Source organism: Ranitomeya imitator, chromosome 10 (assembly GCF_032444005.1).
Source record: "Ranitomeya imitator isolate aRanImi1 chromosome 10, aRanImi1.pri, whole genome shotgun sequence".
Lineage (NCBI taxonomy): Eukaryota > Metazoa > Chordata > Amphibia > Anura > Dendrobatidae > Ranitomeya > Ranitomeya imitator.
In genome coordinates this window covers 80,809,414-80,825,466 of record NC_091291.1, presented here as the reverse complement: position 1 = coordinate 80,825,466, position 16,053 = coordinate 80,809,414, and the positions used below count along the sequence as shown (strand labels likewise).

Genomic DNA, 16,053 nt, shown 5'->3' with positions numbered 1-16,053 from the left:
ACGCGACATGGTGTCCGCTAACAATTGGAGCTAATTTTCCATTCAAAAAGTCAAATGGCACGCCTTCCCTTCCGAGCCCTGCCGTGTGCCCAAACAGTGGCTTACCCCCACATATGAGGTATCGGCGTACTCGGGAGAAATTGCCCAACAAATTTTATGATCCATTTTATCCTATTGCCCATGTGAAAATGAAAAAATTGAGGCGAAAAGAATTTTTTGTGTGAAAAAAAAGTACTTTTTCATTTTTACAGATCAATTTGTGAAGCACCTGAGGGTTTAAAGTGCTCACTAGGCATCTAGATAAGTTTCTTGGGGGGTCTAGTTTCCAACATGGGGTCACTTGTGGGGGAGCGCCAATGTTTAGGCACACAGGGTCTCTCCAAACGCGACATGGTGTCCGCTAACGATGGAGATAATTTTTCATTCAAAAAGTCAAATGGCGCTCCTTCCCTTCCGAGCCTTACCATGTGCCCAAACAGTGGTTTACCCCTACATATGAGGTATCAGCATACTCAGGAGAAATTGCCCAACAAATTTTAGGATCCATTTTATCCTTTTACCCATGTGAAAATGAAAAAATTGAGGCTAAAAAAAATTTTTTGTGAAAAAAAAAGTACTTTTTCATTTTTACGGATCAATTTGTGAAGCACCTGGGGGTTCAAAGTGCTCACTATTCATCTAGATAAGTTCCTTGGGGCGTCTAGTTTCCAAAATGGGGTCACTTGTGGGGGAGCTCCAATTTTTAGGCACACGGGGGCTCTCCAAACGTGACATGGTGTCTGCTAAAGAGTGGAGCCAATTTTTTATTCAAAAAATCAAATGACGCTCCTTCCCTTCCAAGCCCTGCCGTGCGCCCAAACAGTGGTTTACCCCCACATATGAGGTATCAGCGTACTCAGGACAAATTGGACAACAACTTTCGTGGTTCAGTTTCTCCTTTTACCATTGGGAAAATAAAAAAATTGTTGCTAAAAGATAATTTTTGTGACTAAAAAGTTAAATGTTCATTTTTTCCTTCCATGTTGCTTCTGCTGCTGTGAAGCACCTGAAGGGTTAATAAACTTCTTGAATGTGGTTTTGAGTACCTTGAGGGGTGAAGTTTTTAGAATGCTGTCACTTTTGGGTATTTTCAGCCACATAGACCCCTCAAACTGACTTCAAATGTGAGGTGGTCCCTAAAAAAATGGTTTTGTAAATTTCGTTGTAAAAATGAGAAATCGCTGGTCAAATTTTAACCCTTATAACTTCCTAGCAAAAAAAAATTTTGTTTCCAAAATTGTGCTGATGTAAAGTATACATGTGGGAAATGTTATTTATTAACTATTTTGTGTCACATAACTCTCTAGTTTAACAGAATAAAAATTCAAAATATGAAAATTGCGAAATTTTCAAAATGTTCGCCAAATTTCCGTTTTTATCACAAATAAACGCAGAATTTATTGACCTAAATTTACCACTAACATGAATCCCAATATGTCACGAAAAAACAATCTCAGAACCGCTAGGATCCGTTGAAGCGTTCCTGAGTTATTACCTCATAAAGGGACACTGGTCAGAATTGCAAAAAACGGCAAGGTCTTTAAGGTCAAAATAGGCTGGGTCATGAAGGGGTTAAGAATGTTCCTGGTGTCCTTGTCTTGAAGTCTAATTGACATGGTGAGATGTGGAATCAGACTGACTTAAAGGTGAAGGTACCAATAGCAACACTGCCAGCATGCACACACCCAGAACTCTCGTCTTTCCTGTAAGAACGTGCCGCCGGACAGATGACACTCACCTACAGCTACCACCCTGGGCACTGTTTCATACTTACAATTGCCCATTTTGTCTTACTACCCAGTTCATTATTTTCTTTGCTCTTTGTAGAAACAGGAAGTCTCTTTTCCCTATATTTATCATTCCCCAAGTCCTGATCCAGTTGCTCATTCCTGCCCCATTGTCAGGGACTTTTGCAGTGATGACTCATGCAGGGAAAAGAGACTTCCTGTTTCTCTACAGAGCTTAGAAGAATTCAGCAAGTCCATTATTAACCACATAATGTCGTACACCTAATCGAAAAAAAGAATAATTAACTGTATATAAGGGCAAAATGATCACACACAGTGCCATATGATAGGATGACTACAATATGTTTAGAAGGTAAACATTTTTATGGGAGTGTTTCTTTAAATATGCCCACTGACATAGAGTGTACTCTATGGTGGAGTGCCCTGTCTGAGTCTGTATAGTACCCTGCCTGACTGATTTTTTGCTATCATCATCAGAATAGAAGTGTTTGTTGCTTGCTGCAGACAGATCTGTGGTGTGCAACTGCAAATGATGCTCTGTGTTGTGAATTCTGTGGCAGAGCTCCCTCCTGTGGTCACAAGTGGTACTTCGGCTGATTCTCTCTGTGAGCTTCCGTTGGTGGAGGAAAGTGGTACTGCGGCTTCTGAGTTTCCTTCCTCAGGTGATGTGGTGAAGTCGTTAGGTGCTGCTCTATTTAACTCCACCTAGTGCTTTGATCCTGGCCTCCAGTCAATGTTCTAGTATTGGACCTGTTTCCTCCTGGATCGTTCCTGTGGCCTGCTGCTCTGCATAGCTAAGTTCCGCTTTGCTATTTTGTTTGCTGTTTTTTTCTTTCCAGCTTGTCTATTTGTTTTTTCCTGCTTGCTGGAAGCTCTGGGACGCAGAGGGTGTACCTCCGTGCCGTTAGTTCGGTACGGAGGGTCTTTTTGCCCCCTTTGCGTGGTTTTTGTAGGGTTTTGTGTTGACCGCAAAGTTACCTTTCCTATCCTCGCTCTGTTCAGAAAGTCGGGCCTCACTTTGCTAAATCTATTTCATCTCTACGTTTGTCTTTTCATCTTTACTCACAGTCATTATATGTGGGGGCTGCCTTTTCCTTTGGGGTATTTCTCTGAGGCAAGGTAGGCTTATTTTCTATCTTCAGGCTAGCTAGTTTCTCAGGCTGTGCCGAGTTGCATAGGGAGCGTTAGGCGCAATCCACGGCTGCCTCTAGTGTGGTTGGAGAGGATTAGGGATTGCGGTCAGCAGAGTTCCCACGTCTCAGAGCTCGTTCTGTTTTTGGGTTATTGTCAGGTCACTGTGTGTGCTCTGACCTCTATGTCCATTGTGGTACTGAATTACCTTATCATAACAGTACTGGAGGCCGAAAGTACTAATGATTCTCAATAGAGGGAAAAAAGAAGTTCTGAGACCATTTTTTTTTCTCTGCACTGTGTTTTGCCTTTTTTTTCCCCTAGACATTTGGGTGGTTCAGGATACAGGTGTAGCGATGGACATTAAAGGTCTGTCTTCATGTGTGGATCAGCTCACGGCAAGAGTACAAAATATTCAAGACTTTGTGGTTCAGAATTCTATGTTAGAACCAAGAATTCCTATTCCTGATTTGTTTTTTGGAGATAGAACTAAATTTCTGAGTTTCAAAAATAATTGTAAACTATTTCTGGCTTTGAAACCTCGCTCCTCTGGTGACCCAGTTCAACAAGTTAGGATCATTATTTCTTTTTTACGTGGCGACCCTCAGGACTGGGCATTTTCTCTTGCGTCAGGAGATCCTGCATTAAGTAATATTGATGCGTTTTTCCTAGCGCTCGGATTGCTGTACGATGAACCTAATTCAGTGGATCAGGCAGAGAAAAATTTGCTAGCTCTGTGTCAGGGTCAGGATGAGATAGAGGTATATTGTCAGAAATTTAGAAAGTGGTCCGTACTCACTCAATGGAATGAAGGTGCGCTCGCAGCTATTTTCAGAAAAGGTCTCTCTGAAGCCCTTAAGGATGTCATGGTGGGATTTCCTATGCCTGCTGGTCTGAATGAGTCTATGTCTTTGGCCATTCAGATCGGTCGACGCTTGCGTGAGCGTAAATCTGTGCACCATTTGGCGGTATTACCTGAGCTTAAACCTGAGCCTATGCAGTGCGATAGGACTTTGACCAGAGTTGAACAGCAAGAACACAGACGTCTGAATGGGCTGTGTTTCTACTGTGGTGATTCCACTCATGCTATCTCTGATTGTCCTAAGCGCACTAAGCGGTTCGCTAGGTCTGCCACCATTGGTAAGGTACAGTCAAAATTTCTTCTGTCCGTTACCTTGATCTGCTCTTTGTCATCATATTCTGTCATGGCATTTGTGGATTCAGGCGCTGCCCTGAATTTGATGGACTTGGAGTATGCTAGGCGTTGTGGGTTTTTCTTGGAACCCTTGCAGTGTCCTATTCCATTGAGAGGAATTGATGCTACGCCTCTGGCCAAGAATAAGCCTCAGTACTGGACCCAGCTGACCATGTGCATGGCTCCTGCACATCAGGAGGTTATTCGCTTTCTGGTTTTGCATAATCTGCATGATGTGGTCGTGTTGGGGTTGCCATGGCTACAAGTCCATAATCCAGTATTAGATTGGAAATCCATGTCTGTGTCCAGCTGGGGATGTCAGGGGGTACATGGTGATGTCCCATTTCTGACTATTTCTTCATCCACCCTTTCTGAGGTTCCAGAGTTCTTGTCTGATTACCGGGATGTATTTGATGAGCCCAAGTCCGATACCCTACCTCCGCATAGGGATTGTGATTGTGCTATCGATTTGATTCCTGGTAGTAAATTCCCAAAAGGTCGACTGTTTAATTTATCAGTGCCTGAGCACGCCGCCATGCGGAGTTATGTGAAGGAGTCCTTGGAGAAGGGGCATATTCGCCTGTCATCGTCGCCATTAGGAGCAGGGTTCTTTTTTGTAGCCAAGAAGGATGGTTCACTGAGACCTTGTATAGATTACCGCCTTCTAAATAAGATCACGGTTAAATTTCAGTACCCCTTGCCGTTGTTATCTGATTTGTTTGCTCGGATTAAGGGGGCTAGTTGGTTCACCAAGATAGATCTTCGTGGTGCGTATAATCTTGTGCGTATTAAGCGAGGCGATGAATGGAAAACTGCATTTAATACGCCCGAGGGCCATTTTGAGTATCTAGTAATGCCATTCGGACTTGCCAATGCTCCATCAGTGTTTCAGTCCTTTATGCATGACATCTTCCGAGAGTACCTGGATAAATTCCTGATTGTGTACTTGGATGACATTTTGATCTTCTCGGATGATTGGGAGTCTCATGTGAAGCAGGTCAGAACGGTGTTTCAGGTCCTGCGTGCTAATTCTTTGTTTGTGAAGGGATCAAAGTGTCGCTTTGGTGTTCAGAAGGTTTCATTTTTGGGGTTCATCTTTTCCCCTTCTACTATCGAGATGGACCCTGTTAAGGTCCAAGCCATCCATGATTGGACTCAGCCGACATCTCTGAAAAGTCTGCAGAAGTTCCTGGGCTTTGCTAATTTTTATCGTCGCTTCATCTGCAATTTTTCTAGTATTGCTAAACCATTGACCGATTTGACCAAGAAGGGTGCTGAAGTGGTCAATTGGTCTTCTGCTGCTGTGGAAGCTTTTCAAGAGTTGAAGCGTCGTTTTTCTTCTGCCCCTGTGTTGTGTCAACCAGATGTTTCGCTTCCGTTCCAGGTTGAGGTTGATGCTTCTGAGATTGGAGCAGGGGCTGTTTTGTCGCAGAGAAGTTCTGATTGCTCGGTGATGAAACCATGCGCCTTCTTTTCCAGGAAGTTTTCGCCTGCTGAGCGAAATTATGATGTGGGCAATCGAGAGTTGCTGGCCATGAAGTGGGCATTCGAGGAGTGGCGTCATTGGCTTGAAGGAGCTAAGCATCGCGTGGTGGTCTTGACTGATCATAAGAACTTGACTTATCTCGAGTCTGCCAAGCGGTTGAATCCTAGACAGGCTCGTTGGTCGCTGTTTTTTGCCCGTTTTGACTTTGTGATTTCGTACCTTCCGGGCTCTAAAAATGTGAAGGCGGATGCTCTGTCTAGGAGTTTTGTGCCCGACTCTCCGGGTTTATCTGAGCCGGCAGGTATCCTCAAAGAGGGAGTAATTGTGTCTGCCATCTCCCCTGATTTGCGGCGGGTGCTGCAAAAATTTCAGGCTAATAAACCTGATCGTTGCCCAGCGGAGAAACTGTTTGTCCCTGATAGGTGGACGAATAAAGTTATCTCTGAGGTTCATTGTTCGGTGTTGGGTGGTCATCCTGGAATCTTTGGTACCAGAGAGTTAGTGGCTAGATCCTTTTGGTGGCCATCTTTGTCGCGGGATGTGCGTACTTTTGTGCAGTCCTGTGGGATTTGTGCTCAGGCTAAGCCCTGCTGTTCTCGTGCCAGTGGGTTGCTTTTGCCCTTGCCGGTCCCGAAGAGGCCTTGGACACATATCTCTATGGATTTTATTTCAGATCTTCCCGTCTCTCAAAAGATGTCAGTCATTTGGGTGGTCTGTGATCGCTTCTCTAAGATGGTCCATTTGGTACCCTTGTCTAAATTACCTTCCTCCTCTGATTTGGTGCCATTGTTCTTCCAGCATGTGGTTCGTTTACATGACATTCCAGAGAATATCGTGTCTGACAGAGGTTCCCAGTTTGTTTCGAGGTTTTGGCGAGCCTTTTGTGCTAGGATGGGCATTGACTTGTCTTTTTCCTCGGCTTTCCATCCTCAGACTAATGGCCAGACCGAACGAACCAATCAGACCTTGGAAACATATCTGAGATGCTTTGTTTATGCTGATCAGGATGACTGGGTGTCCTTTTTGCCTTTGGCTGAGTTCGCCCTTAATAATCGGGCCAGCTCGGCTACCTTGGTTTCGCCGTTTTTCTGCAACTCTGGGTTCCATCCTCGTTTCTCTTTAGGGCAGGTTGAGTCTTCGGACTGTCCTGGTGTGGATACTGTGGTGGACAGGTTGCAGCAGATTTGGACTCATGTAGTGGACAATTTGACCTTCTCCCAGGAGAAGGCTCAACGTTTCGCTAATCGCAGACGCTGTGTGGGTCCCCGACTTCGTGTTGGGGATTTGGTTTGGTTATCTTCTCGTCATATTCCTATGAAGGTTTCCTCTCCTAAGTTTAAACCTCGTTTCATTGGTCCGTATAGGATTTCTGAGGTTCTTAATCCTGTGTCTTTTCGTCTGACCCTTCCAGATTCTTTTTCCATCCATAACGTATTCCATAGGTCATTGTTGCGGAGATACGTGGCACCTATGGTTCCATCTGTTGATCCTCCTGCCCCGGTTTTGGTGGAGGGGGAGTTGGAGTATATTGTGGAGAAGATTTTGGATTCTCGTGTTTCAAGACGGAAACTCCAGTATCTGGTTAAGTGGAAGGGTTATGCTCAGGAAGATAATTCCTGGGTCTTTGCCTCTGATGTCCATGCTCCCGATCTTGTTCGTGCTTTTCATATGGCTCATCCTGGTCGTCCTGGGGGCTCTGGTGAGGGTTCGGTGACCCCTCCTCAAGGGGGGGGGTACTGTTGTGAATTCTGTGGCAGAGCTCCCTCCTGTGGTCACAAGTGGTACTTCGGCTGATTCTCTCTGTGAGCTTCCGTTGGTGGAGGAAAGTGGTACTGCGGCTTCTGAGTTTCTTTCCTCAGGTGATGTGGTGAAGTCGTTAGGTGCTGCTCTATTTAACTCCACCTAGTGCTTTGATCCTGGCCTCCAGTCAATGTTCTAGTATTGGACCTGTTTCCTCCTAGATCGTTCCTGTGGCCTGCTGCTCTGCATAGCTAAGTTCCGCTTTGCTATTTTGTTTGCTGATTTTTTTCTTTCCAGCTTGTCTATTTGTTTTTTCCTGCTTGCTGGAAGCTCTGGGACGCAGAGGGTGTACCTTCGTGCCGTTAGTTCGGTACGGAGGGTCTTTTTGCCCCCTTTGCGTGGTTTTTGTAGGGTTTTGTGTTGACCGCAAAGTTACCTTTCCTATCCTCGCTCTGTTCAGAAAGTCGGGCCTCACTTTGCTAAATCTATTTCATCTCTACGTTTGTCTTTTCATCTTTACTCACAGTCATTATATGTGGGGGCTGCCTTTTCCTTTGGGGTATTTCTCTGAGGCAAGGTAGGCTTATTTTCTATCTTCAGGCTAGCTAGTTTCTCAGGCTGTGTCGAGTTGCATAGGGAGCGTTAGGCGCAATCCACGGCTGCCTCTAGTGTGGTTGGAGAGGATTAGGGATTGCGGTCAGCAGAGTTCCCACGTCTCAGAGCTCGTTCTATGTTTTTGGGTTATTGTCAGGTCACTGTGTGTGCTCTGAGTCTGACCTCTATGTCCATTGTGGTACTGAATTACCTTATCATAACAGCTCTGTTGATGAATATAGCAGAAGACAATCCTTTGCCATATGCATCTACAGAGCAGTTTTTGCAGTTTCACAACCCTAATCTTTAATTGGTAGGAAAAACAGCTCAGCTTTGCTCTGCCTAACAAGCTTCATTGTGGAAGACTGCCTAAGCTCCGGGCCCTGATAGAATATAGCTAATAATGACACTGTATAAAAACACACAAGCAGCTACACTGTTGTAGATGGCAGAAGACAAAGCTGGCCAGGCAGCATACAGTACAGGAGCAGGGTGCAAAGAAGCACAAGGTGAGCTCTCTGCTTTAATTAGTTTGGTGATAACTCAGAGCTTGGACTAGCTAGGAGCATAGAGGAGAGGGATCTGCAGCACTGAGTAGAAGCAAGAGATGCAGGGAAATGGAGTTTTAGCAGATACAAATAGTATCACCTATTCAGCTGTGAGAAGCTGGATGCACTGAAGAGCAAACAGAGATTACAAAATCCACAAAGGTACAATAAAGAAGCTTCATGTTGATTTTTGTTTTACATTAACAAAAAGTACTGTCATTTACTGTGCTGTGACAAATACTGTGATTGTCAGAGTGAAGGAAACCTGTCAATTGATTCATGTTGCCCAAACCACTGACAACATGAACCAGAGCCTGGCGGCACGATTGCCACCACCGCACTAGTTGATTGATAGGTCTCTCCTGATGCCCACACATGTGAGAAACCTGTCAATCACCTGGATGGGTGCAGGGAGGAGTCAGGGGAGAAGTCTCATCTTTGTCTATGGTCCCGATCTGCAAATGTGCAGCCAGGCTCAGACTCATGCTGCTCTTGGTTTGGGCAGTATGCATCAAGTGACAGTAAAATGAAATATACATAAATAATATAGATCGCTATGGTGTGCCATGCTACTAATGTGAAGTAATGCCTACCGTAGCACCCTCATCTGTTCACAAGAGTGTGGTTCAGAAGAAAATCCACTCTTTCTCGAGGACTTAAAGGGTATATCCAGGATTATTCTACTATGGGCCAAAAACTAAGTTAGGTAGTTGCTGTCTACTTGCCTGTTGGGCACGGTGCAGATGTCTGCCGGCACAGAGAGGTCACTGACCGCTCCTGCCAGCTATTCAGCAGCTTCCACTGACGTGATGTCGACAGAGTAACGGCTTCTCTTCCGCTCTGCTCTGTGGATGGGGCGTGACTGCCGACTTTATGCTGACAGCTGGCTCCCCGCAGTTAGGCAGCGGAGAATCGGCTGTCAGTCAGCATGACAATGGTATTCACGCCCTGTCGATACAGAAAACTGGATGAAGAGTTGCTCTGTTGACATTGAGCTGCTGAATCGCCAGCAGGAGTTGGTGCTGGGTACTCCGAGTCAGTGCCAGGTAGAACTGTGCTGTGGCACTGCAAGGAATAGTGGACATTGCTGCCAAGTTCCCTCTCAAATTAGGACATTTCTGAACATGATATTTATGGTTTTTAAATAACTTTTCCAACACTTTGCTAAAAATGTCTTAACATTTCCAAGCTAATTATTCTGACTGTAGAGCAGAATAAATTCCACTAAATTACTAAAGATATACTGTATTATTTCCTGAGCAAGGATTAACCTGAGTGCCAGCTACGCGCGTCATGGTAGGAGTAGATGCACCCATGTTTCTGTAGTAAATGGATGATAGTATTTCTTTCTTCAGTTTCTCTACAGAGCAGAAGACTTCGGACAAATCGCATCCCCGTATTGATTATTACCACCATTATTCTCGTCTTTGTGCTGATTTTCAGCCTGACAATGGGGATTCTGATGAAGAGTGAGTTATCTCGTTTCTCATCTTCGTAACAATAGAAATTTCCATTTTTTCTGCATTTCTATGTATATATGCATGTTCCTGGTTTCTCCACTTACTCTGGATGCTCAATGTATGCCGAGGAGGGTGGGGGAAACCTCTCTATTCTTCAGGGCGAAGAACCGGAAGTGTGGAAGAGGTAGGATACATACACCTCTGTAGTAGCAGCAACTCTGGAAAAAGGTTGCACGTTTGTTACACAGTAGGCCGAAATACTGCAGGATGTCACAACAGCTTGGATCTAGTGCTGGATGGAGCCCTTAGGTTGTCTGGGGTGTAGACTGCCCAAAGTCAAAAGGGTCTGCTTCCCACTGCATCGAGGCATGCAACTGATACATAAGCTGTTCAGATATAGCCCCAGCTCCCCCAAAGCTCTGCTCTGTCTACAGCAGTGGTCCCCAACTCCAGCCCTCAAGAGCCACCAACAGGTCATGTTTTAAGGATTTCCTTAGTATTTCACAGGTGATGGAATTATTTTCTGTGAAGGTGATGCAATTATGCAATACTAAGGAAATCCTGAATACCTAACCTGTTGGTGGCTCTTGAGGACCGGAGTTGAGGAACACTGCTCTACAGCATAATATGGCGGCTCACGTGCTACTACACATAAGCCATGGACCTGCAGAGAGGTGGCCTCAGATGCCACAGCACGGGCATGGCTACCACCGCCAGATCGGAGCAGTGGCCTAATCTGATGTAAATCTAAGATAAACCATAAGGATCCATGGAATTATACAGAGAACTCTGAAACATCTGAAGGGATTTGCAAAACTCCAATTTTCAATAAGGAAATAATTAGGAGATTGGTGGTCGTTATGGAGATTGGAATCCTCCTTTAACGTCCTCTGTATGCATAAATTACCCTCTCTTAGAGATTCTTAAACAAGTGGACAATGCAGACGCTAACAGGCCAGTGTGAACAGAGCCTAATCCTGGACAAATAACTGAGACAAAAGTCATCTGCACCCATCGATTTCATGTGTGCGGGAGTCCAGTATGACTGACCCTGTGCTTCCGGGGGAGATAAACCTGTGATGTGCAGGTATTGGGGCCATCACACAGTAGAAACATGCAGAGAATATGTCACCTGCGAGCCTTTAGTAGCCATTTATCTATGGCCTATGCTATGAGGAACCCTTCTATCCGCACGACCTTGTGCCGCCGTGTGCCGGGTCTGGGACCCTCAGAAACACACGTTCTTAGAGATTAGATTTGTAACTGCATGACATCCACTAATCCCTGAACGTTCATTTAGTGGCTCAGAAAAGAACAGCAAATCTTGTTTTCGGCTTTTGGAACCAAATCATTATTGTTAGTAAACAATCTGCAAATCCAGATAGGAATATGATCTTCCCAGGCCAAATAATCGTGTGCGGGAACAGAACTGAACTCATCTCATCTGTCATTATTTTTACCAATCTGCGTATTGTTCTTGATAGTTGCTTGCTGTGAAACGCTTTTATATTCTCTGGCTACTTATGTCATTAACGGTACGTCTGTAGAGACGATTTAGTTAGTTCTGAACTACCAAGCAAACATAAAAAAAGCTTTATTTTGACAAATTTAGGAGCCTTAAAGCAAATCAGTCACCAGGTTTGCTGCCTAATCTGAGAGCAGCATAATGAAGACACAGAGACCCTGATCCCAGTGATGTGTCACTTACTGGGCTGCTTTGCTTTTATCAGCAGGTGATTATCACTACCTTGTGTCATATGTATGAGCTCTGTATAACCCTGCCCCCACCACTGATTGGCCACTTTCTGCCTATGTACAGTGCCAATCAGTGGTGGGGGTGGGCTTACACAGAGCTCAGCATATAGAGAACTAGTAGAAAACTGCAGCAAGCAGCCCAGTAAGTTACACATTGCTGGAATCTAATTTTGCCCAGGGTTATAATTGCTCTTTTGTTTCCTGTCTATGCAATGTGAGTGATGTTTTAGAATAAGAGCTAGCAAAAGAGTACAAAAGTATTGTTATACTAACCAATCAGATTCCTCCTATCATTTTTAAGGTTTTTCTGTGAAATGTAAGGGTCAACATAATTGGTAATTCCCTTTTGCAGTAGTGTTATTACCTCTCCCTCTCTCTATGTTTTGTATAATGAATCTTTTCCGTTTTTCTTGAACGCAGGATATAACGTGGATGATGTAAAAGCGGTTCTTTTATCGTCCAATCAGAGTGCAGCTCCTGCCCCGGAAACCAATGTGATGAATGACTTTACGGAGGCTCCTCCAGGTTCGGCTCGGGCTTTGTCATTTGAAATTTCCTCTGATCTTTCAGTATTTTATTGATTCACGCTGTAAAAAGAGTTCTTCGATTACCAGGGGCTTGTCTCACAAATATATGTTATGATTTTCTGTTAGACCACAAAAAAAACAAAAACATTTTAGTTGAAATAATATTTTTTTCCCCCAATATGTCTAGATATTGATGTTACATAGCAGTTATGGCGGCTCCTGGTGTTCATTTGGTTCCCTGTAGGAATGTCCACCTAATGTAGGCAGTGGTCACACATGCTCAGTAACTCCGTCCACCACCCAGATGGCTGAGTGCCAGGCCGCTACTGGGGGTGCCAGGCCGCTACTGGGGGTGCCAGGCCGCTACTGGGGGTGCTCAATAACACTAGATGGCGGTCAGCTGACTGTGGTCTCTCCCAACTCCCAGATACAAAACACAAATAAGGGCCGACAAACGGTCCTACATTGGTTTCTCTGCAGGTAAAAAAGCACGCATCTCAGAATTTCTCTGCCATGTTGGATTTTTTTCAGCATATTACAGTCATGGCTGATGGACCAGGTCGTGCAGATCCCAGCAGCTGATACATGCTGCCCAATCCAAGGGGCACTAGTTGTATGATCTCCAGATATGGCTGAGATCATAAGCCAGTGCCCCATGGATTGGATAGCATGTATCAGCTGTCAGATTCACTTTAAGGTCGGGGTCACACTTACGAGTGCAATGCGGGAAACTCACATCAATACCCGGCACTGCCGCCGACACGCGGGACCAGTGCCTGCAGCTGCATGTAATTCTATGCAGCTGAACACTCCAGTTCCTAGTGCTGGTGGCAGTGCCGGGTATTGATGTCAGTTTCTCGCATTGCACTCGCAAGTGTGACCCCGGCCTAAGGGTGGATTCCCACTTCAGTGTGTTGTGGTCCGACTGGCTGAATTTTACAGCCTCATATATGCCCATGAAGTTGTGGAGTTTGGGTTGAGAGATCCGTGGCTGTTTCATAATCCATGGTTCGAGACAAACAGATGTGTAAATATGGTCTCAGACAGATGGGAGAAGAGCACAGCCAAGATATAGGCAGTCATCATCCCAAAAATGTACAATGTAGCAGACAAGGTAGATCAGCAAATGAAATAAATGGTGAAGGTGGAGAAATAAAATTTTCCATCTTCTCTGCACTAGAGATGAGAGAACCTTGTAAGGTTCCTAATTTTCGCCAAACATAACCAAACATAAACAAACAGTATTAACCCCTTAGCGACCGCCGATACGCCTTTTAACGGCGGCCGCTAAGGGTACTTAAGCCACAGCGCCGTTAATTAACGGCGCTGTGGAAAAAGTACATAGCGCCCCCCAGAGGCCGATTTTCTCCGGGGTCTCGGCTGCCGGGGGTAGCCGAGACCCCAGAGAACATGATTCGGGTCGGTTTTCACCGACCCCGCTTTTGCGATCGCCGGTAATTAACCGTTTACCGGCGATCGCAAAAAAAAAAAAACGCGATTAGTATTGTGTTTCTCTCCCCTCTAATGTGATCGGACATTAGAGGGGAGAGAAATAGGGTCCCCCGATCCCCCCACGGTACCTTATGTACCGGAGAAGGTGCCCCCCCGGTCCCCGACCCTCCTCCTTCCTGCCCGGGCTCCAAAATGGCGGGCGCATGTGCAGATGCGCCCGCCAAAGCCTAGCTTCCCCCGGTGTATTGGGGTCTGTTTTTACAGACCCCCTGGAGCGATCGCAGACCCCCTGGAGCGATCGCAATCCCAGGGGTCTTTACAGACCCCCGGGATTGCGATCGCTGCAAATAGTTTGTAAAAAAAAAAAATGCTTTGCATTTCTCTCCCCTCTGATGTGATCGCACATCAGAGGGGAGAGAAATAGAGCCCCCGAGCCCCCCACCATACCGCCTGCTCCTGTCCCCGGTCCTCAGTAGTGGTCCCCGGTCCTCAGTAGTGGTCCCCGGTCCCCAGCCCACTGCTCCTGGCCCCCCTTCTTCTTCTCTGCTGGAAGAAAATGGCGGGCGCATGCGCAGTGCGCCTGCCATGATCTGCCAGCAGAGACCCAGCAACCTATGAGAATTTTCTCATTGGCTGCTGGGTTTTGATTACTGTAATATGCCCAATTACAGTGATCAAAACCCCTAATATTTGATAAACATGGCAGCACTTGGGCTGTACCTTTCTCTTCTCTCCTTGTAGTTGTTCTAGGAGAGAAGAGAGAGAGACTACAGTTCAAGTGCTGCTCTGTCAGTGACAAAAAACATAATATCTGCCTCCGCCAGCATCCCATTTACCCACCCCCGTTCTCCGTAATCCCAGAGGATTATAAAAAAAAAAAAAAAAAAGAAAAAAAAAATTATAATTTTTTTTTTAAATTTTTTTTAGGGTTAGGGTTAGGGTTAGGGTTAGGGGTAGGGTTAGGGGTAGGGTTAGGGTTAGGGGAGGAATTAGATAAAATGGCTCGCAGAACTTTTAGCGCGGAGCAAGCTTACAGCCTGCTTTGCTCCGGCAGCTCCGGCAGCGAAACAGATTCTGCCCCTGAAGTTGAGCAGTTTTCAGACAGTGATGACGACTCTTCCTCCACGGGATCCCCCAGCCCGGTGGTAGCGGAGTCGGTCGTCACTGCTGAAGCTTCAGAGGCAGGACCAAGTACCGCAGTCCCCCCACCGCTGTGGTATAATGACACCTCATTTTCCCCTCAAATTCCCCCTTTTTCTGCAGTCCCTGGAATAAAAGTAGATGTCGCCAATTTTACCCCCATTGATTTTTTTGAAATTTTCATTAGCCCCGAAGTCCTGCAATTAATCGTCCACCAAACTAACCTATATGCCCGGCAATATATTTCCCAAAAACCCACTGCCTTTCATTCCCGTTCCTGGATCCCCACAAATGTCCCCGAAATTAAAAAATTCTTAGGCCTCACCCTGAATATGGGTATAGTAAAAAAACCCACTCTCCGCTCTTACTGGGCAACAAAAGCTGTCCACTGCACCCCTGTATTTGCAGCCATCATGTCCCGAGCCCGTTACGAAGCCCTGATGAGATTCCTCCACTTCAGTGACAATGCCCAAGCTCTCCCAAGAACTGACCCCAACTACGATCGGCTAAATAAATTAAGACCCCTAATTTCCCTCCTAAAAACTTCCTTTCTAAATTCCTATACCCCAGAGCAAAATATGGCAGTCGACGAGTCCTTGATGAGCTACAAGGGCCGTCTTTCATTCCGCCAATTTATTCCCTCCAAGAGAGCCAAATACGGCGTAAAATTATATAAAGCTTGCGAGAGCTCATCAGGGTACACGTCCACCTTCCTAATTTACGAAGGTAGGGACCGCCAAATAAACCCCCCAAACTGCCCCCAGACAATTGGTATCCCAGGCAAAATTGTCTGGGAGCTAATGACGCCCTTTCTCAATCAAGGGTACCACGTGTACACAGATAATTATTACACGAGTATCCCCCTATACAAATCCCTCCATGCTGCAAGTACAGGGGCCTGTGGGACAGTGAGGAAAAACAGAGTGGGGTTTCCGTCACAGTTGGTGTCCAGACGTTTGGAGAGGGGGGGCGTCATTTTCACTTGCAAGCGACCAACTACTTGCAGTGAAGTGGAAAGACAGGAAGGACGTCTATATGCTTTCCACACTGCATACGGACACCACTGTGACGGTCAGAGAGAGGGGTGCCACCAGGGACAAAGAAAAACCTGTCTGCGTCACAGAATATAATAGACATATGGGTGGCGTAGACCTGTCAGACCAGGTTCTGCAACCATACCTGGTCAAGAGGAAGACCAGGGCGTGGTATAAAAAGGTGGGAATCTATCTAATTCAGAC

At 45.7% G+C, this 16,053-nt stretch overlaps 1 protein-coding gene across 3 annotated transcripts in view; it reads left to right on the top strand.

Annotated features, from left to right (window-relative positions):
* The window catches only part of MFRP (membrane frizzled-related protein), a 104,811-nt gene that overhangs the window by 41,487 nt on the left and 47,271 nt on the right, over positions 1-16,053 (top strand). For all 3 annotated transcript variants that reach the window (XM_069741235.1, XM_069741234.1, XM_069741236.1), the window contains 2 exons: positions 9,837-9,950; positions 12,117-12,221. In XM_069741235.1, the coding sequence (XP_069597336.1) occupies positions 9,837-9,950; positions 12,117-12,221 (219 nt within the window). The remainder of the gene's footprint in view (positions 1-9,836; positions 9,951-12,116; positions 12,222-16,053) is intronic.